Source organism: Saccostrea cucullata, unplaced genomic scaffold (assembly GCF_032062105.1).
Source record: "Saccostrea cucullata isolate Sc308-1 unplaced genomic scaffold, CSIRO_AGI_Scuc_v1 ctg365, whole genome shotgun sequence".
NCBI lineage: Eukaryota > Metazoa > Mollusca > Bivalvia > Ostreida > Ostreidae > Saccostrea > Saccostrea cuccullata.
The window spans coordinates 176,023-196,684 of NW_026936150.1; the positions used below are offsets into that span (position 1 = coordinate 176,023).

At 34.0% G+C, this 20,662-nt stretch overlaps 3 protein-coding genes across 32 annotated transcripts in view; 2 read left to right on the plus strand and 1 right to left on the minus strand.

The window, feature by feature from the left end:
- Positions 1–364: 364 nt before the first annotated feature.
- On the plus strand, positions 365–4,467 carry LOC134244910 (uncharacterized). 3 transcript variants are annotated; one of them, XM_062727146.1, is made up of 6 exons: positions 365–570; positions 1,774–1,830; positions 2,719–2,856; positions 3,144–3,333; positions 3,441–3,671; positions 3,859–4,467. In XM_062727146.1, exons 2-6 carry the CDS (start codon positions 1,798–1,800, stop codon positions 3,948–3,950), a joined length of 684 nt encoding a protein of 227 aa, XP_062583130.1. In that variant the 5' UTR covers positions 365–570; positions 1,774–1,797; the 3' UTR covers positions 3,951–4,467. The 3 variants fall into 3 exon arrangements, with proteins under 3 accessions (XP_062583130.1, XP_062583133.1, XP_062583131.1); XM_062727149.1 differs by lacking the exon at positions 365–570 and adding an exon at positions 925–1,080; XM_062727147.1 differs by lacking the exon at positions 365–570 and having other exon boundaries at positions 1,484–1,830.
- A 2,770-nt stretch (positions 4,468–7,237) lies between these two features.
- On the minus strand, positions 7,238–9,259 carry LOC134244893 (uncharacterized). Its single transcript, XM_062727126.1, has one exon. The coding sequence runs from the start codon at positions 9,257–9,259 to the stop codon at positions 7,238–7,240; it is 2,022 nt and encodes a 673-aa protein (XP_062583110.1).
- Positions 9,260–18,118: 8,859 nt separating this feature from the next.
- The window catches only part of LOC134244914 (uncharacterized), a 29,870-nt gene continuing 27,326 nt past the window's right edge, over positions 18,119–20,662 (plus strand). For 12 of the 28 annotated variants that reach the window (XM_062727157.1, XM_062727158.1, XM_062727153.1 and 9 more), the window contains exon 1: positions 18,145–18,434. The gene's annotated coding sequence lies outside the window, so the exon portion shown is untranslated. Of the gene's footprint in view, positions 18,435–19,573; positions 19,823–20,662 lie in introns of those variants that run through there. The other 16 variants (XM_062727169.1, XM_062727171.1, XM_062727175.1 and 13 more) reach the window with 6 other exon arrangements.

Below are 20,662 nucleotides of genomic sequence, written 5' to 3' on the forward strand. Positions count from 1 at the left end.
AACTACGCGGCTCCACCCGTATCATGTATATATATTTATATATATATATATATATATATATATATATATATATATATATATATATATATATATATATATATATATATATATATTATGTATATTACATACGGGGGAGCTAAATCGATTATTTTCTTCTCAAGAATTGGTATTAATCAAAGTCGCCAGCTGATTGACGGAGTATATTATTTATAAAGGTCAATAAAATCCTACTTGTCGGAGACCACATGAAATATCCATCGTGCATATTTTCACTACAAATCAATTTTTCTGTCATTGGTGAGAACTCAGGCTATGAATATTGGGCATTTAAAAATATTTACCCGTGTTTGTGGTATCGATGAAGGTTTCCCCCACCGCTAGGTGGCGGAGTTTTTAATCGTGTAGATATTATCTATACGGTGTCTCATTGTAAAGGTAAAACACACATCCAGGTCCGTCTTTACCGTGATATACTGATTACTTCAGGGGAGGGAACTGTTGATCCGTGCCCCTAAAACAATACCGAGGGAGGAAAACCCCGGAGAAACCGGACTCCTATCGATTACAAACGTGAGTAAACAAAACCTATTTTGTAACAGAATCACTGCTGTTATTTTACTTGTTATTTATTAAGTGTTAAACTTTGATTTAAAATACACGAGTCCTTAGCAACAAAACATTTAAATAACGATACAGATATTGATAAGCCATATGAGTATCATTTCGGAATATTTTTACAAGGAATTCAACAAACTGTTTTGATTAAAGGTAACTGAAGAGTAACGTGGATTTGTTTTCACTCAATTAAATAGTTCGTGTTCCAACACGCCGAGTACAAAATTTTAATACACTCTAAAACAAAAAGAAATAATAGAAGTTTTGTTAAGATTTACTAAAAAGTTTTCGAACTTCTCCATTGTGTTTGTAAGCCTGCCTAGCTGTAGGTTTCCTAAGATTAGAAGTGTCCCAGGAAATAACCAACTATAGCTATACCCAGGGTGATACCTGAACGGTGAAAATATATAAAGAACGGGATCCTATTTATTGCTTTCTTATCTGGATTTTCTGATTTTCATTAAGGTAAACTGATTAAGTTTAGTACTTTCTATATTCATCTATACATTTAAGCTACCTGGCATTTCAAAGCGACTTTTGTTGTAGCATCTGACTTGAATGCATTTTATGGCCTAGATTCTGAAAAAGAGACAGCCATTTACATACATCTTCTTTATTGAAAATAAGGATAGAAAATCATTTAATTCAAAAAGCGCCTTTTAAAAATTATGAATAAAAAAACTTCATCTTTGCAATCATCGGTCTTGTACATGTTGTAGTTGCAAGAACTGAAAACCGGATATCGACTTAAATTAAGCAATCAAACCTACAGATACATTCCCATTCATTTTTTGCTCATTAAAACTCTGGGTGGAGAAAATTACCAGTGTTATAATGAGGGTTATCTGATAGAGCTGACAATTAGTAAGGACTGCAGGCGGCGGCAATATTGATCACGTTATACCATCTCTGTAAAACAAATTGACTCAGACACGATTTTTTCACTGCATTGTTTCTATGACAGCGGTTTTCTGATGCAGTGTTGTCCCCGTGTTGTGTGGGAGACACTATAATATCTACAATCGACATCAGAGAAATCTGTGCAAACATTTTTTTTTAAAGTCAACTAAGCTCGGATTTGAGGGATAAGAGGTTCAGATTATTGACAGCTTCTAAATCCATAGGTCTCAAATTGATACGATTTGGTTTTCTTTCTAGAACAAGACCACAACTAGTGGAAACATGGAGAAGAAGAAGGAACTGCAAGATTTCAAGGTAAGCCAAGTAATCCGTGCTTCTATGAAGTGTCATCAGGTGAGAAAAGTTCAAAATACATTTAGTTCAATACTAAAAAATATTTAAATAAATATTTATGTCAATATTGTCATCGCTAAGGGACCAGGGTATTTTTCGCATCTAAATCAAACAGTTATTTTTTGTGATAACTTTCAACCTTTATTCACATAAAACTGGGAAATGACAGGATACTGACCAATTAATGAAATAGTCAAAAACGAACTTGATTTGCACTGTATAGTTGAAATACTTGCATTCGAAATATATATTTCATGGCATGAAATACGAAGAAAATGCACAATAATCATGCTCAAAAGTACGATGAAAAAATAGAAATCAAGAGCTTCCTCCTACAACAGAAGAGAAGGGATCAAGTGTCATAGAGGAGTAAACATTCTCTGTCGACAGGTCACACCTGTCGTGTGCTCCTTGTCATGCTCGGGAACAGACAGAATTCAGTGTGGAAATAATGGATTAAAATTTAATGAAAAATATAAGTCGACATTTAGATTCTTTTTGCTGAAATGGTCATTATATCGACCATAGAACATGCAAAACTATGACTTTACACGAGACTGCTGATATTCTTGTTTTCCAGTAGCTTGCTTTTGTTCTTAGTGGAGCATGCTTGTTTGTCAAATGATCTTGGAGACATACATTGCATATCCTGGTGACAATGGTCTATTGCTAAATATAAATAAAGAATTAAGATGATATTTAAAAAAAAAAAAGAAGTCATCCCGTTTATCATACAATGAGTATGAAACGAGTTACGTATTCTGATATGGTGACTCGTGGAAACTCGTCCTAATCTGAGTTAATCCACGTGTGAACCTTTAATAAACTGTTTCTGTTTCTTTTTTAAAGATCATCCCCGGCAAGGAGGCCGTTTACATGATAATTCGGTTCCGTGATGAGATGGAGATGAGAATCAGGAACGCCCTGGCTATCTCCAAACGAGCGGTAGAAAACTACCACGGCAAAATCATCGGCATATCGGGAGAGGTAGGTGTATCTTTGGTACCAAACTTGTCCAATTGTGCAATTATCGTTGATTGCCTGGAAAAGACAGTCATGAAACTAGGTGATCTTTAATATCAGTCCTTAATCTTTAAAGAAAGATGAAATATTCAAATATATGGTTTTTTAAAACAATGTTAATGAAGTCCAAAAAAGTAATAAGCCAGAATTAGAGAAGATTTGAACTAATATATTTGCCAAACATGTATGTCAAATTACTTTTTAGAATAAATACATGTGCCTATCCACAAAGTTTTACTGGTTTATTTTAGTGTAACGTATATGAAGAAGACCTAACAAAATGGCCGTCCAATCGCCGTATCCTGGTCATTTACTTCTCCGATCAAGCTAACGCCATAAGGTGGATTAACAGTGACAAATATTTCAAGAACGATGACTTCCCCCAGCCCAGCGACACTCTGCAGATTTTCCTCATCCCTGTCCACTACACTGCCGACAGAGGTACATACTGTACATTGTTTACAAATAATTTATCTTTACTTGTATAGAAATTTTCCCCATTTATTGCTGACAAAAGCTGATTTTTTTTGCTATATTGCCTTATCTAGAAAACTTCACATTTCACCTGCAAGAATTTGGAAACTGTAAGAACTGGGACAAACTAAACGATGGCTATATTAAACATGCGGCCAAAGTGATGGATACGTTCAAGGTTCAGCATGGCGCGGCTTATACGACAGATGCCGAGGGTCTCCGATGTTCCTTCGTCAGGAAGGGGAACTTTGTGGTGCTACACAGGTTCCAGTCTGTAGACCATTTTGAAAATTTCTACTATTCCAGTAAGTAAACATGTAATAAAGTATTTTTTACCAAGAAATATTATATAATGATTCTTTAAAACTAGTTTTCTTAGTGAATTGCTTGAAAAATTTGCTTTTTTGCAGAAAATATTAAAAAAAAAATAAACATTGTAAATTTTTAATATTTCTGAACATTCTGGAAGAAATGTTATTTTCTTTTTTACAGAAGCCTATGAAACATTGAAACAGTTTAGAAGAACTCTTTGTGACTGTAATTCCACTGTTTTCACCATTAACCCAGACATTAGAAACCCTTGAATTAATTCTGGGATTGCAATGTCCTCATAGCAATACGCCTTAAAATTACCCAACATCCCATTGCAAACTTTCTCAGTCCTCATATTTCTCAGATTGTAGAATTAGGTTCTATATAAATACTGGGTATTTTATAACCTCATTGAATTGGCTGATTAACTGACAGATTGTCACCAACTCTAACTGCTGACTGTGATAATCTCTGGTTTGTATGTTGAATGAGCCGTCCATATTTCTCTCCCCTTGGTGGAGATTGTTGATAGTCATTTTAATTATTGTTTTATATTGTTTTAATAGCCTCAGCAATATTTGGATGTAATGATTTGCATTTGAAGGTAACGTTTTAGTTATTGCTTATCTTCTGTGATAGTAAAAAATCTAATCAAATGAATGATATTGTCTCATGTCATCACTTTTCTATGTTGTTTTCTTACTGACTGTATACCAAAAGTGGCCATGTTCTTGTACATGTATATGTACATATGTTATAGATGGTTTTGATAATAAAAGAGTAATGTTTAAAAAAGTTTTGCTCTTTGATCAAAATACTTAACCTCTTACAGATTTAGTTCGATTTTTGAAGATCTGATCTCCAAAGTCTACATATATTACATTAATAAGGAGGAATACCAGCATCTTTGTAACTTCTTGCTGTGATGCGTGGATGTGACCGATCGACAGCACAGTACGTCATGTTTCTTCTTTACAGCGTTAAAGCATTTAACAAAAGTAAAGATAAGGTTTAGTGCAACATTTACTGGATTCTGAAATGCATCTTTCTCTGTAAAGGATTTTATTCCCTATCATGACAAGGAGCATATAGCAGCTTGCTTCCATGTGCAATCACTCTCTCACGAGCTGGGTCTAACTTATTATTACTTGCATCTGTGTAGAGGATACTAAGTATACTACGAAGTATCCATTATCATCACTACGTGGATAATGTATTACCTCTGGACCAGTTAAATTCTAAGGCTCTTTGACTCTGTCCATTCAACATCAGTGCCCTTCTTTAAGAAGCTAGTAAGAAGATTGAAAACCGTGAAGAAATCCTCAATGGACCTACGGTAGTAACCATTCATTCCCAGAAATTGACTTTGTTGGCAATACCTTGTACACTCTCAAAAAAGGCAAATAAAACAAACAGTGATCGATGTTAAAAAAAATCCATAAACAATACAAATGTGCGAAAAGACATAAAACACGGACCCCTGAGATTCCTGTGATGGGATCAGGTGTCTAGGAGGAATAACCATCCCCTGTTGACTAATCACCCCCGCCGTGAGCTCTATGTACTGATCAAGTAGACGGAACTTTCTTAGTCTATTCAGGATAAAAACTAGGTCTAACAATTAGAATGAAAGAAGTCTGTCACAATACGACTCAATAATAGGTATATTAATTTTGCTAGCAAGGTCATTATATTGACCATAAAATCTACAAAATCCTGACTTAAAAAGACGCTAATAAAATCCCTGTAACATTAACTTATTGATTAGAAGCCTGCCTTAATCAATTAAATTTTGACCGTGCTCAGATCAAGCTCTTGAATAGCGAATAAGTTCGAAGCTATAAACACCATAAGCAGGTGATAGTAGAATATTACTACCAGGTACATAAATAAGGAAAGTTGACGATGGAAAAGCTAAACTCACCTGGTTTCTCATACAATTTACTAATAGTTGTTTATAAGCATTGACGTTTATCGTCTATAGTCAGTAGAAATCCAAATATGGAACAGTTGTGACAGCCTGTTATTTCAAGTTCACTGGAATATATTGAATCAGCATACTTACAAAAATAAGTATATTTAATTGATAAAACATTGATTTATTGTGAGGAATTGTTGTATAAATAGTAGTAGTAAGTTTTGATGCTACAGACTTTTGAAAAAATTGTCGAATTTAAAGTTTCTGTGTAGTTTTTGAGGACCCAGCAATGTATCTTTGTATGGAAAGATTTTCATAAAGTTTAGGAAACATGGAGATGGCGAACAGATCAAAAGTCCATAAAACAATACAAAATAGGAGCAGAGCAAACACGGACTTCCAAAACATAACACTGGTCACACCCGCCGTGTCATGATCGGGAAATAACGAAAACATCCATCGTCAATTCTGTGTATAAATAATGGACTAACAATTTGTATGATAAGCGTCAGTCAGCATTTGAATCAATGATAAATTATTTTTGCCGACAATATCACTGTATCGACCATAGAACGTACGAAATGAAGACTTTAAATAAGACTGCTGAAATTCTTGTTTACATCAGCTTGTTTGTCAAAAATTTACCTCGTTATAGAAATTGTTTATACGTGGAGCATGCTCTTGCGTATCTAATCAGCTGAGAGATATAAACTCCGTATGCAGGTGATGAAGGTATATTGCTGCATAAGTAAGGGAGTTTGACGATAGAAAAGTTAAAGTCATCACGTTTATCATAGAGATTGGTTGTTAGATTACCATTAACGCCTTTTTCAAGTAAAATATCCAAATATGAAACAGATGTGTTAGACTCTGTGGTATTTTTTATCTCAAGCTCACCAGGATATATCGTATCGACATAAGAATGGAAATTACCATTGTTAATTGTCAATACGTCATCGATATTTCTAAATGTTGAGTATGTACACATACACTACTAGTATTAACGAAAAACAAAACAACTAAGTATAACATTTGTCATTTCTCTATAGCATTTAAAAGAATATGTCGATAAAATATAAAGATTCAAACATGCGTCTATAAATGTGAAGATTCAAACATGCGTCTAATTTTGGGAAAATCTTATCAACCCTTTTTAAAATTAGATTTCTAATCAGCAAGTCAAACAACATTGTTTATACAAAATATCTTTTTCTTTATTGATGAACATTCAAAATTAATAATTAAAACTCTATACAGTCATGGTGTGGTAATATATTTTTTTTTTCAGGAAGACATTTAACTTCTGTTAAAGAGAAATCTTTCTTTGCCTTACACCACATAAGTAAGGGAAACAATGGTTTAGAAATAATCTACCTGTTTTACCAAAAAAGAGTTTGCTTGTAAAGTGACACAATTAGTAATAACAATGAGAATTCCAAGTGCCAGGTGATTGCTGGAAGACCTGTTCTCCAAAGACAACATTATCTAGCTATGTTGTCAATGTGGAATCCACACTTCCTTGCATTATCGACTTCAGTCCTTATGTTTCTTTTAATTACAAAATAAGGTTGTTACAATCAAGTTTGAAATGAAGGTAAAGATAACGAACAGAGATCAATAGCAAAGAAGAAAGCGGAAAGTCTACGCTTCATGAGAAGTATTCTGGTTTCTGTATGAATAAAATAATATTGTTAAAATCCTTATAATTGTTGCCCATTGTAATCGCAGAGTTGGTATTTGTGTGAGTGATATTACATATGAGACGAGAGCATCCCCGTGTTTCCCTGTGACCTGTTGACAAATCCCCAGGAGCTGCCATGATATATCTCCGAGAGTTCCCAATTCTTTATGAACACAATAGACCAAATGCTGCAGGTTAAACAAAGCAACTAGCGCTTCTTTCATGTCAATGTGTATGTTGCACAGGATATCCAACAGGGAAACCATTAAAAAGTGTGGAATAAAAGAAACTGGCTGTTTAAATAGTATTTTAGACTGTTGTTCTGGCACTAATTCTTTGATGTAGCATATTCTATTGAAGAGAGAGATATTCCACGCCAGAGCATGTCTCATCTTTTTAGACCAAGATTGGCCACCGACAGTTTTTATGTACTTGTTCTCGTCTATGTTTTGATACATCACATTTTGCTCATTTAACCTGGCTTTGGTAAATTTTAATACAGTTAAAGCTTTCAAGTATCTGTATGTCTTATAATAATACATGGCTAGGTACAACATATCGGAGACACAACCAAACTCGGCTGTTAATTTCAGCATGTAGCGGGATATTTTGTCAATAGTATACATGCGTTTGTTTTCTACTTTGTTCGTATACACGTTGTGTAATATGAAAGCCATTCTCTGAAAAATGGTTTCTGCGTGTTTTCGTAACATGATTGTATGATACGGTGTGAGAGGAAGATGTATAACCTGTTCAATAGCCTGCAAGGCCTTCATACACTGGTGGAGATCTAGAGTGCATATTGCTTCGTTCTTGTGTACTTCCCGGAATAGCTCCATATCCAACTCTGTTTCAGAAATCAAAGTGTCTTCATTCAAAATAATATATTCATGTCTCGGAATATGAATGGCAACGCTTTCATTGGAGAAAATATGTAAAAAGGATGCTATGCCCATTTCATACACCGTATTCAGTATATCAAAAGTTTTCTGTTGTTTGTTTTGGTGAACATAGTTCAGAAACATATTGTTTTCTGGAATAAAAAAGTTAGGACAGACTCCCTCATACACCCATTTAAGGATAAGTTTGAAGCAGACCCAGAAACACTCCATGAGATTTTGTGGACACCAGTTCGATATTGTGTTCTGTTGTGCCACCCAAAAAACTGCTGTCTTCATATGATAGGAACACAGAAATTTATCCTCTTCATTTAATTTTGTATTGACAAATTCTTTTAAGAACAATTTAAGCAAACCATAGGTTAAGAATTGACAATGGCTCATACAGCGCACAAGTTTGTGTTCTGCTACAGAAAAAGAAACTCTCCATTCGCTGTCTTCATGGTTCCCTAATTTGTGTCCAATAGCAACAAAATGACAGCCACTTCTGACTATGTCATGAACAACATGCATATTTGGCCATGAGTGCACGAGACATCTCTCTTTCCATGAATAGACAGAGGGCGGCCAAAAATCAGAGCGGAAACAAATGGCATCATCATATTCGCCCCCTGTAACCATAGTCCCGCTACTGCAGGGACCATGTACGATAGAGTTAGGATGAATGACAGAACACATCACTTCTCTAAATATAGAACTAGAAATATAATGTTTACCACTCATTGTGACGAACAAACCTTTTATTTCTGATCCTAGTTCTGCTAGCTGTAGGAGAGTAAACCCTGGAGGACTATCAGAACCATCACATATTATGATTGTTTCTTTTTTATAGTACCGAATCTGAGATAAGTTCCATATAACTCGATAGCTATTTATACAGTACATGCAATCCGCGTCTGAATCCTTAAATCTGAACCCCTCTCTCCGACTTCCACTCAAAATCTCAGTCATTTCATGACATTCTCTTACTCGATTTTTCACTATCTCTGCTATGTCCATCACATCTCTTCTTATGGCCACCTGTTTTGGGGTCCCGATTTTACGACATAATCCCACAAACAGCTCCTCGGATATTTGCTGCATAGCGACACACTGTCACGAAACAGTACTAGTACTGATTACGCAAACACTAAATACGTTGATACTTCTTAGTAGCAGATAGGAATAGTAACTAGTAATCAATTTCAGATAGCATTCGAAATGAATTTTCAAGAATTTAAGAATGTTTTGTTTTTAGAAATTACCTTAATACTGGTGTCATAGACAGGACTCCAGCGATATCAGTCAGTGATATATGTTATCTAAAGTTAAACATCAGTAAAACCTAATCATTCTTCAAATATCACGACCTATATTTAAGCCAAATTGGGCAAAGGTACATAGTTACACTATTTTGTTGCATACAGTTTAGGAAAGTGTTCTAGTTTTGAGGGTGTTTGAGTCATAAAATCACACAGACTTGTCATATATAGGCATTGTCAGCACTTCATGAAATGTATTCCTACAAGAAAAGTCATGAAAACATTCCTTACACTTTTGTTTGCATTTTACATTATATATGTTCATGGATTTTATTTCTCCAGGAGGATACGTTATGTAAGAGCTTGCTCTACGTACGAACAATATCTGAAACGTGGCAAGCTATTAACGAAAAAAATGATGAATCAAGGATTTCAACAATTAATCTTCTCTCGAGTCAAAATCTGTGGTCTACACAAAGAGCTTGTCAGCAAATACAAGTTATCATTAAGTCGAATGTTGACCGAAGTTTTTGATACAAATTGTGAAGAGTTTTTTTTTTACTCTACGAGTTTCCCGTTGGCCCGATCATGACAAGGAACATGATGGTGTGACTGGTCGACAGGGGATGCCCACTCCTACATGGCATCTAGTCCAACTTCCCCTGTTTTATAGGTTCATGTTTGCTCTGGTTCTACTTTGTATTGCTTTAATGGAATTATGTACTTTATTTCTGTTTGCTATCTTCATATTCCATCCTCTACCTGATCCCGCCTTTGGAATATTCGGGGGTACATAATTTATATCCTTATCACAAATTTGTATAGTTTTTTTTGTGGGGGGAGTTATTGAGATCGAGCACTCGTTATCATCACATGTTACATAGAAAAATATTTTTAAAAATGATAATATGATTATAACATGGAAACAAAAGCACATACATATATATATATATATATATATATATATATATATATATATATATATATATATATATATATATATATATATATATATATATATATATATATATATATATATATATATGTCGGTTGTTTTGAATAAATAGAATGTGAAGATAACTAAAAGCAATCATGCTTGCAACAGAAGTTATGGGCAAAGCCATCATGGACGTTTTCTTTCAGAGAGAGAGAGAGAGAGAGAGAGAGAGAGAGAGAGAGAGAGAGAGAGAGAGAGAGAGAGAGAGAGAGAGAGAGAGAGAGAGAGATGCAATATGTTTAAATGCATGTTATCAGGACTATACACTAACAGTCACTCGTTCTTGTTCTTTTTTAACGTGTTCATTGTTTACTTTTTGATTCACTTTATTTCATTGAAGTTAATAAATGTTTTGTGGTCATCAAGCAATCTTTCACTGTTCACGGTAGCCTTGTGGTAGAGCGTTCGCTTCGTGATCGGGAGGCCCGGGTTCGATTCTCGTTCACGGTGCCGCGTCAAACCTAAGACGTAAAAATAGGTAGTGACTGTTCCTTCGCCAAGCGCTCAGCATCAGAAGTGAAAGTCACGCCAGATCTTTCGGATGAGACCTTAAAAACGTAGGTCCCGTGTCACGGTAGGCGCCGGCACGATAAAGAACCCCCACTGCTCAATGGCCCTGAGTGCCGAGTATAGGTCTAAATTTGAAGCCCTTCCCCGGCATACGGTGACGTCTCCATATGAGTGAAAAATTCTCGAGAGGGACGTTAAACAATATACAATCAATCAATCAATCAAGCAATCTTTCTGAGAGACAAATTTCCTTCATGGATGGTCAGTCTGTGCTTGATTCACATGTTTGAGGTAGATATAATTAGAAGAGTCATTTAATTGTTCCTGTAAAAACTTTTCCTTCGCAAGAATAAAATTTAAATCTCTAAATAAATAATCAAAAATTTTGCTTTTTTTCACATTCTTTTTTTTTAAATGTTAAATATCACAGACAATTATTAGGGCAGATATTTTTAAAAAATCTATACAATATTCAATACATAGACTGATGTAGATTAAAACGATATGTTTCTTTAGAAGCTTTACCCAGTTCATTAAAGTCTTTGAATAATAATAATAAACAAAAATCATGCATTTTAAAGGTACGAGGATCTAAATCTATGCAATTTAATGGTGTTATAATGATAAACGTAATAATTTGTAGAATGCCATTATTAATTAGCTTAAATAAGGAGGCTTAAAAATGGTTTAAACATTATTAGAATGCAGATTGAGTTATCTCACTTGGCTTTTCATCATGAAATATAAAAAAGGGCATTGCAGAATGGCTTTTTTATCAAAGGTCTATCTAATTGCGAACAAATGTATGTACTGTGTGTTTCTAAAGTGAGCAAAATCAATTTCTTTTTCAACAGCACTATCAAAATGTAAACAAAGCACATCGTACAAAATTGCGTTCCAGTTACCTTACAAATAAGCGTAGTGAATAGATAAATTGATAAAATAAATAAAAACATAAATAATAAATAAATAAATAAATAAATAAATAAATAAATAATGAATAAAGTAAATAAAGAAAGAAAGGAAATAAAAGAACTTTATAAAAAAATAAACAGAATATAGAAGAAGTTTCATTTACATGTATACCTGTGAGCTTGAAATAAGATACCACAGAGTCTGACACATGTTTCACGTATAGATATTTTATTAGAAAAAGACGCTAATGTTAATCTAACAACAAAGAATTATGATAAACGTGATGTATTCCCTTGTATATTAGTAGTCTAGTTTAAGCCATCATTTCGTAAGCTCCAAGGTCGATACAATTACATTGTCAGCAAATACAACATGTAAAATCTATCATTAAGCCAAAGCTGAGTTTTTCATAGTAATTGTTAATCCATTATTTTCACTCTGATTTGTCGACGGACTTTTTTGTTTTTCCCAATCATGACAAAGAGTACACGACGGGTATAAACGTTCAACAGGAAGTGCTCACTCCTCCAAAACACCTTACCCCACCTCTGATGTTTTGGAGATCTTTGTTTCCCCTACTCTTTATTTGTAGTGTTTAATGGACTTAGAAATTGTTCCTTATCTTGTTTCACTTTATGAAAGGAATCACTTTCTTGTTTGTTGGGTATACAAGGGCATCAAAGATAGTTGGAAACAGGATAATTTGCATAACGGACTTCCAGCTGCCGCGGCCGTTGATGTCTGTAGCATACCCAACAAACTAGACAGTTATTCCATATATTTACACGCATCTTCGCTAGCCAAGGGCCTTTAACTCGACATTTAGATCTATCGACGACTTATTGTCAATTAACAATGATTATTTCCATTTTTATGTCGACATGATATATCCCGATGAGCTTGAAATAAAAGATACCACAGAAGAGTCTGACACATCTGTCTCATATTTAGACGTTTTACTTAAAAAAATGTTAATGGCGATCTAACAATCTAACTTTATGATAAACATAATGAGTCAATCGCCAATCTCCCTTACTTATGCAGCAATATACATGTACCTTAATCACCTGCATACGGGGTTTTTATCTCTCAGTTGATTCGATACGCAAGAGCATGCAATTTCTAAAACGAGGTAAATTATTTACAAACAAGTTGATGAAACAAGAATATCAGCAGTCTTGTGTAAAGTCATCATTTTGTAAGTTCTTTGGTCGATACAACGACCTTATCAGCAAATACAATTTATCATTGAGTCAAATGCTGACAGACTTGTTTCATACTAATTTTTAGTCCATTATTGATACACTAAATTTAGGACGGATTTTTCCGTTATTTCCCGATTATGACAAGGAGCACACGGCGGGTGTGATCGATCGGCAGGGGTTGTTCACTCCTCCATGGCATCCAACTCTGACGTTTTGGAGGTCAGTGGTTGCTCTGCTCTAAATTTGTACTGCTTAGCGGATACTGTACGTTATCTCCTTATAATTCATTACAACTTCTAGGCATCTTTTTGTCCTATTGATGGATTCGTGTTGTTTGTAGATCTTTTAGGTCGATCTCAAGTATTTTTTCCTTTTCATGAGTATGAAAAATGTCCAATTTCTACTCATGCAACCCTTTACCATCACCCTTCCATGGTTTCAAACATCATTGTCTGACTTCATTGCATTGTCGCAAAATAACATCGTCGTCATCGTTTATACATGTTCTCCTTAAAATTATGATTTTTTCCTAAGGCTTAACGACTTTATAGCGTTATTGGATTAATGAGAGAGAACCATTTTGTTCTTACATCTTGACGATAAAACAAAATTATAATTCTGAATCTAGTTAAGTTAGATCTATAAAACCACGTTTACTGTGACATACACAAAACCAAACAAAACCTGAAACTTTATTAACGTTAGATAATTGATTAATTTTTGAGAAAAATCACGTAGTTTAATCAATATTGACTTAAAGGTTGAATTCAAGTTCATTTCAATAAATAAAAAAGAATGACTCATTAACTATCCTCAAGCTTTAATGAACAAAGGGTTAGGGAATAAACTAAGTTTATTTAATTGATAACAAACATAAAGGCCTGTCAATTAGTGAAAAGCTGTACGAGAATTATTTGCTGAGGTGTTGGTTTGCCGGATTTCGTTTTCGTCGTGTTAAGTTTTTAAAAAAACTTATAAGTGATCCTTGCCTCATTTGTTTTGAATGAAATCATGTTTAATCATTCATGCAAATGACAACCTTATTGTGTGAGGTTCAATAATTTTGTTTTATAAACCATTAATACACAAAGTTGTTTTTACTTGAATTTGAACCCAATGTCTTGACATTTTTAAAATAGCAAAATAAGATATAAATATACCCAATGGACGTTAGGGAAGGGGGAGGGGTATACAGATAACAGTAGCTTACATTTAGCTGTTTCTACAGGTATAAGTACGACATTTTTCTTTATTAAGTGGTATTAGAATAGTATACGTTCGAAAGGATCCACATGTTTCAAAAATTTTACTTTTAGACTTCGGGATCTTATATAATTGTAAATTGATGATTATTATTTCAAATCTTAATTCTCCATGCATGAACCTATTTTTATTTATTTCTGCAGATGCTCTAAAACACCAGAGGTGGGATCATGGATAAGTAAGCATCCTCTGTCATACATCCGCCGTTTGAACCTTGTTATGATTGAGCCAACAAAAAAAATCTGTGAACGATTCAATATGTAAAGAATGGCTTATCAATTTGTATGAAAACCGCAGTAACAATAGATCGTTTTTGGTGACATGATCAGTGTATCGACCAAGAGCATTTGAAATGTTGACTTAAAATGAGACTATTGATTTTATTGTTTCACCAACTTCTTTGTCAATAGATTTTCTCCATTTAGAATTTATTCGTGCGTATAGCGTGCTCTTGATATGAAATCAACTGGGGGACATTAACTACATATGCAGGTGATTCGGGTGTGTAGCTAAAGAAGTTGACGGTAGAAAAGTTTTTTTTGTAATTCAATGCATTTTACCGATCTCTTTTTAGCTTTTGATAAATATCTGAGTTACGATAAAGACATTGCAACGAAAACAAATTATGTGGATAATTTATAAATATCCTTTATATTGTAACCGAAATGGGAATATAAAAGTTACTTACTCAAATGTTTATCAATTATATAATGATTCCAATATCCACCTTAGGTCAACACTACAGAAGTGAACACACGAGTTTGATAAATTTGCAAATATTTTGTGTCTTATTAAAGACTGAACTGAGATCATATTATTATTTAATAATCATCATAAAGTAAACCAAAAACATGAATGGTAAGAATATTACAATGCAGATATGATGTGGATTATAAAGTGTGGGTCAAGTTAATCTGAGTTAAGCTGATCCTTAACTTAACCCAGTGACACTGCACAGTGGAGCCCCGGTAGCGACTCACCAATGGGTAGCAACTGTTCCTTCGACACTTTGAAGTAAAAGATGCGGGTCTTTCAGATGAGACGTTTAAAACCGAGGCCCTGTGTCATGACAGGCCTTGGAATGATAAAGATCCCTTATTATACCCCCCGCTTGAAAAGCGGGAGGGTATATAGTAATCGGTAGTTCCGTCCGTCCGTCCGTCTGTCCGTCCGTCCGTCTGTTACGCTTTAGGGTACCCATCTCTTATCCGCAACTCCTCCCATACCACTGAAGGAAATTTAATGAAACTTTCACAGAATCTTTATTACATATTGCCATTGTGCACCTCCTATTTTACTTTTTGATCTGACATATATTTTGGATTTTTCAGAGCAAAACATGGACACCGCCATTATATTCATATGGGAGGCGGGGGGTATCATTTAGTGAGCTCATTGCTCACAGTACCTCTAGTTGTTCACTGGCCCCGAATGTCGAGTAAAGGTCAAATTTAAAGCCCTTCAACGGTGTATGATGACGTCTCTAAATGAGTGAGGAATTCTGGAATTGGACGTAAACAACATGATAACATTCGATTTTTCATAGTACCAAATATACATATAGGACTAAATGGAGGGGTCTCTATTTATTTGAAATTTTGTTTTTTACTTAAATATTTTATAATTACTTATATACTCGTCTTTAAGTAAAATGTTATTGAAAGAAATAACCAAAATCAGTTTTAAAACTAGGAATACTGTGAGCAACGATCTCTTAGTGATACCCCCGCCTCCCATATGGTTATAATTACAAAGTCCCTCTTTTGCTCTTGGAGACCCGAAATAAGTGTCGGATCAAAAAGTAAAATAGAAGGTGCACAATGGTAATATGTAATAAAGATTCTGTGCAAGTTTCATCACATTTCATTCAGTGGTATGTCGGATCAAAAAATAAAATAGGAGGTGCACAATGGTATTATGTAATAAAGAATCTGTGAAAGTATCATTAAATTTTATGTAGTGCTATAGGAGGAGTTGCGAATAAGAGATGGGTAACCTTCAATATTATAGAAAAAATAGCGGTGTCAATGTTTTGCTCTGGAAAACCCAAAGTATGTGTCCGATTAAAACGTAAAATAGGAGGTGCACAAGGGCAATATACCTGGTATGACTGGTATGACAAAGATTCTGTAAAAGTCTCATTAAATTTCATTCAGTGGTAAAAGAGGAGTTGCGGATAAGAGATAGATACCCCAAAGTGTAACAGACGGACGGACGGACATCCCGATTACTTTATACCCTCCCGCTTTTCAAGCGGGGGTATAAAATGTGCTTGGGTAACGAATGACAAGATTGTTCAGGACTTTAATTAAACCCCCCCTTGAAAAGCGGGAGGTATATAGTAAACGGTATGTCCGTCCGTCCGTCCGTTTAGCTGTCCGTCCGGCCGTCTGTTACGCTTTGGGGTACCCATCTCTTATCCGCAACTCCTCTCATACCACTGAAGGAAATTCAATGAAACTTTCACAGAATCTTTATTACATATTGCCATTGTGCACCTCCTATTTAACTTTTTGATCCCAAACATATTTTGGGTTTCCCATAGCAAACCATGGACACTGGCATTATATTCATATGGGAGGCAAGGGTATCATTTAGTGAGCTCATTGCTAACAGTATCTCTAGTATGCATCTTTAGTCAGTAGTGGCAGTGTTATAGCAAGGTAAACTCCACTGGACAATTTCAAGAGCTTCTCTAACAGGATTTTATGTCTGTATTTAATGTTTATTTGATATAAATTATTCCCCTGTTTATTCTGAGCAGACATCTTAATATGAATATCCATAATTGGTTATGATAAAAAAAAATACATCGTCAAACGTAAACCCAAATCAGATAAATTTCAAAAATAACTTTTATTTAAACATACTTTATGTACGATAAAGAGTACACAAATACCTGTAGTTGAATTTATTTGACAAAATTCTTCATAAACAAAATTAATCACAAAACAGACATACATCTGCACAAACTTTCAATTCAACAGATTTATTTTAATCAGAAATTAGACAAATACTCTCCACAGAAGCATTGATTCTCCTAAGTGTGACGTCACATTTAAATCGTTTATACATCAGCTTGTAATCGCTTTGGTTGAACTAATATGTTTGTCAAAAACCCAATCCTAGAGTAATGTAAGTAAAGATAGAGGTCCCATGGCAAAATGATAAACACAGGCTTTCTTCACTGAATGAATGAAAGTGTCGCTCTCGAATTTTCTTCCACAAACAGAGATTTACACTATGCCCGACCTTACAATGAATAGAAGAAAGCAAACATTGATACAGAATTCATTTGATTAACTGTAGACAGACCTTTACATTCATGCAGAATAAATAAGATTTTAAAAAGGAAACAAAATCTGTATACGGAATATAAAAATTGTTTTAACATACTTTTTATTCAGGTTTTAACATCTTTCTGAAGCATCCGTAGAAGCTTGTTAAAGAAAACTTGAACGAAAAGATCTCCAACATCGACATATAGTTTGAAATCTTACTTAATGATGAAAAGCCCCTCCCCCCCCCATCAGAAACAGATTTCCCTCCCTATGGTAAGTCATAAGACTGTAGAAAGACATACACTGTCAAAGTGTCAACCTTCTCTATAAAGACGTGTGTTTGACCTTATCTAGGGCGATGGAACTTTTCCAACACTTAAGTTCGTAAATTTTCACTTATAACGCGAGTCTATTATTAAAAACAACGCAGGTTTATCAAGGCATAATATCTTTTTGACAAAGTTTGCCAAATCTATTGTTATTTGCTCAAATACTTAGGAGTTATCTGCCCATTTTAAGACTTTACATTATCACTGGTAGAACTACCCGTTATAAGAGCGCTTGACTAACACGGTAAACATTGTATTGAACCAACTCAATGTTTTAATCAATGCTGGAATTTAGCAATTACGGAATTTATTTTTATGCGTTTAATATTTAATAACGTTTTGTGAATCTGCATGTTCCACTTTTAATACCCTATTAAATGGGTGTTAAATTACCGTAGCCTGTTGCTCCGTGTTCCGTGACGAATTACGAGTTAAAGAGATATATAACTTTTTGTCTTTTAGCCTATAGGGGATAATACGGTGCCAAAACAGAGGTTTGCGGACTACGGTTTGGGGGGTAAGTAGAAAAACGCCCTGGTAAAAGACAATTTAAGATTTTTCTATACTTTGTATATTATAAGATGTGAATATATAGATGAGCAATAAGTAAATTTGACAATACACATATTGTTTCCAGGGTTTACACAATAAATTGACCATGGTATAGATATACAGATCCTATCTCTAACCAGTCTGTGTAAAGTTTACGATGACAATATGTCTATTGTTTTAAATGTATGGGGTTAATATAGATCAGTCAGCAGTTATAAATTACTACAAGAAAACTAGAATCTTGTAATCCTCGAAACATAATTATTTTACCTTCGCATATTTTTTAAATGGAAATTTATTTCAGTATTGATTTAAAAGGTATTGCAGTGTAGGCTTGTCTTCAGAACACATTTGCAAGCAACTGCATTTTTGTTATTTAATTTTCAATGAAAATCGATTCTTCAATGTTTTAAAACAATGAGAATGTATGATAATAATTTACTGGTTCTAGAATAATGGAAAGTAAAATAATTGCGCATGCGCGTTGCTAAGAATAAAGGTGTTCAGTAAAACATTCGCACACAAACTAACTTCAATATACTAACTTATTTTTAAGACAGCCTAAGAATTTTAATTCGATACAAAAATAGGTCAACCTAGACAAAAAGTTCTAAAAGAAAAGTTAAAAATTCGCAGTGTAAATATTTGCGATTGATTAGAAGTCAATCGCAGTGGAATTAAATTCCCGAGTGTAACGGATTTACTGTTTTAATGCTTGTATAAAGTACTTTAAGGAACTTTAAAGCCGTATATACTGCATAAAATATTAATAACAATCTTATCAATGGAAAAACAGTTACGTATTCATAGGCATTATCAAATGATGATAGATCCTATGACATGTAAAATAATGACGTCCCAAAGCATATTCTGTTATACATATACCCTTTACAGAGCGGCTGTTCAGTTCCCAACTTTTTTGCAGTGATCACAGAATTTGATAGGGTGATTTTTATCGCTCAATTTAATATCTTAAAAAAAACTCAATGTATATCATAAAATATTTATTTTGTAAAGTGTTGGTATTACATATTACATATCTCGATTCCAATCACGATATAACAAAATATAACGGTACATTGCTTCATATAACAAGACACCATCATAAAACAATTTATAGTGTTGCCCTGACAAAATTCAAATTAAGAGTCCTTTAGAAGATTAAAACCTTGGACTGACGGCGAGAGTGTTTGGTCTTCTTTGCTCTATAATGGGAGTCTTTATGTCAATATTAGCTACCAAGTTCTGATACCCTTAAAACCATAGGACGAGGAAAGTGTTAAATTTCTCATTGCAATAATCACCTCCGTGTCGGGTTGATTTTAGAACCTAATTGATCTGTAGCCATTTCGGGTATGTATTTCACATCGATCTCTCTTTTCTGTTTCTGGGAAGTTTGTTTTATAGCGGAAAACCTATAATAATAAAACTTTTTAATTATGTTTAGATAAATTCCTTGTGTGAACCCAGAACTTCAAATATATTAAGGACTGAAAGAGATGGGCTGTAATTTAGGAGGACAAAAAATCGATTATTTTATCATTTAAAGAGGGTAGATGTAAAAAACAATGTTTACAAAGAACTTAAGAATCCTTAAATAGTAGATTATCTGAGATCTTACGTAACAAATGGCAAACAGGGCTGTACAGGTGACAAAATAACACACATTTTATATAAATCTTCTACAAAGTAGAGTTCAGTAGAAATAGATTTCAGTAGAATTGTGATAAGACTTACCAAATGTTTCTGTTTAAAGCGTAACTTTATCTTAAGTTGGTAGTCAACCAAGAATTTATACGTGATTTGGTGTGTGTATTATAAAACCATTCGATTAACACAAAATATAACAAATTCAACATAGAATTACTGTTATTTACTCATTTCCTTTTTATTTTAGAATGTGCAATGATGTTTAAAAAAATTCCATGCATTTACCAATATACAATGTTCTGATTATTCTTAATGCCTAAGATTTCCCTCATAAACCGTTTATCTATTTAAAACCCTTCTTAATTCTCGATCAAATTCTGTCTTTAAAAGTCTTTAAATGATATTGACTTTAAAAAAAAAAATTTTCAGTAGCAACATTGTCTACTTTGAGAGGTAGATTCCCACGAATTCCATTCGATGCCCCTCATACTTTTAATATAACTTTCTCAGAGCCCTAACTCTTTTTATTGGTCCATTTGTTTG